This window comes from Felis catus, chromosome D2 (assembly GCF_018350175.1).
Source record: "Felis catus isolate Fca126 chromosome D2, F.catus_Fca126_mat1.0, whole genome shotgun sequence".
NCBI classification, from domain to species: Eukaryota; Metazoa; Chordata; class Mammalia; order Carnivora; family Felidae; genus Felis; species Felis catus.
This window is the reverse complement of record NC_058378.1, coordinates 35,659,533-35,661,107: the sequence shown is the minus strand read 5'-3', so window position 1 is coordinate 35,661,107 and position 1,575 is coordinate 35,659,533. Positions and strand designations below refer to the sequence as shown.

Below are 1,575 nucleotides of genomic sequence, written 5' to 3'. Positions count from 1 at the left end.
ACACACACACAAAGAAAACCAATATCCCTCATGAAAATAGATGCAAGAATCCTTAACAAAATATTAGCAACCCAAATTCGGCAACATATAAAAAGGATTACACACTATGACTAAGTGTATTTATCCTAAAAATGTAAGGTTGGTTTAGTATTTGAAGAAAAATTAATATAGTCCACCATACTAAAAGAATAAAGGACAACTCACATGATAATTTCAAAGAGAAATAGACAAACAGTAATAGAGATTTAAAAAATTTTTTTAATGTTTATTTATTTTTGAGAGACAGAGAGCAAGCATGGGAGGGGCAGAGAGAGAGGGAGACACAGAATCCAAAGTGGGCTCCAGGCGCCCCTCCACCAGGCTTCCTTCTGCAACAGGCGTGGGCCACGCTCTCGCTGGCTCTCTTTCTGCCGCCATTTTGGTTCCACGTTCCCCCCACAAAATGCCTGGTGAAGCCACAGAAACCATTCCTGCTACAGAGCAGGAGTTGCCACAGCCCCAGGCTGAGACAGGGTCTGGAACAGAATCCGACAGTGATGAATCAGTACCAGAGCTTGAGGAACAGGATTCCACACAGGCAACCACCCAACAAGCCCAGCTGGCGGCAGCAGCTGAAATCGATGAAAAACCAGTCAGTAAAGCAAAACAGAGCCAGAGTGAAAAGAAGGCACGGAAGGCTATGTCCAAACTAGGTCTTCGACAGGTTACAGGGGTTATAAGAGTCACTATCCTCTTTGTCATCACAAAACCAGATGTCTACAAGAGCCCAGCTTCAGATACCTACATAGTTTTTGGGGAAGCCAAGATGGAGGATTCATCTCAGCAGGCGCAACTAGCAGCTGCTGAGAAATTCAAAGTTCAAGGTGAAGCTGTCTCAAACATTCGAGAAAAGACACAGACTCCAACTGTACAAGAAGAGAGTGAAGAGGAAGAGGTTGATGAAACAGGTGTAGAGGTTAAGGACATAGAACTGGTCACATCACAAGCAAATGTATCAAGAGCAAAGGCAGTTCCGAACCCTGAAGAACAACAGTAATGATATTGTAAATGCTATTATGGAATTAACAATGTAACTGTCTGAAAAGGAGGACCCTTTTTTGGTGTTTCAAAAGAATAACTGCAGCTTGGTTTGAGATTTGTACTGTTTCTATCATTAATAAAGTTATGGCTTCTTGTTGGAAAAAACAAAAAACAAACAAACAAACAAACAAAAACAAAGTGGGCTCCAGGCTCTGAGCTGTCAGCACAGAGCCTGACGTGGGGCTTGAACACACAAACCATGAGATCATGACCTGAGCCAAAGTCAGACACTTAACCAACTAAGCCACCCAGGTACCCAACAATAACAGAGATTTTAATACCTCAGTAGTTGCAGGAAAAGCTTTTGACCCATCCAGTGCTAATTTATATTTTTAAAAAAAGTTAATGCTGAGGGGCACCCGGGTGGCTCAGTTGGTTAAGCAGCCAATTTCGGCTCAGGTCATGATCTCATGGTTCGTGAGTTCAAGCCCTGCATTGGGCTCCACGCTAACAGTAAATAATAAACAAACAAACAAACAAACTTAAAAAATAAAT

The 1,575-nt window shown here is 42.2% G+C and overlaps 1 protein-coding gene across 1 annotated transcript; it reads left to right on the top strand.

Moving 5' to 3' along the window:
• Nucleotides 1-399: 399 nt before the first annotated feature.
• LOC101093299 (nascent polypeptide-associated complex subunit alpha-like) lies at nt 400-1,180 on the top strand. The gene has a single exon (XM_045040191.1). The coding sequence runs from the start codon at nt 443-445 to the stop codon at nt 1,034-1,036; it is 594 nt and encodes a 197-aa protein (XP_044896126.1). The 5' UTR covers nt 400-442; the 3' UTR covers nt 1,037-1,180.
• Nucleotides 1,181-1,575: the final 395 nt, after the last annotated feature.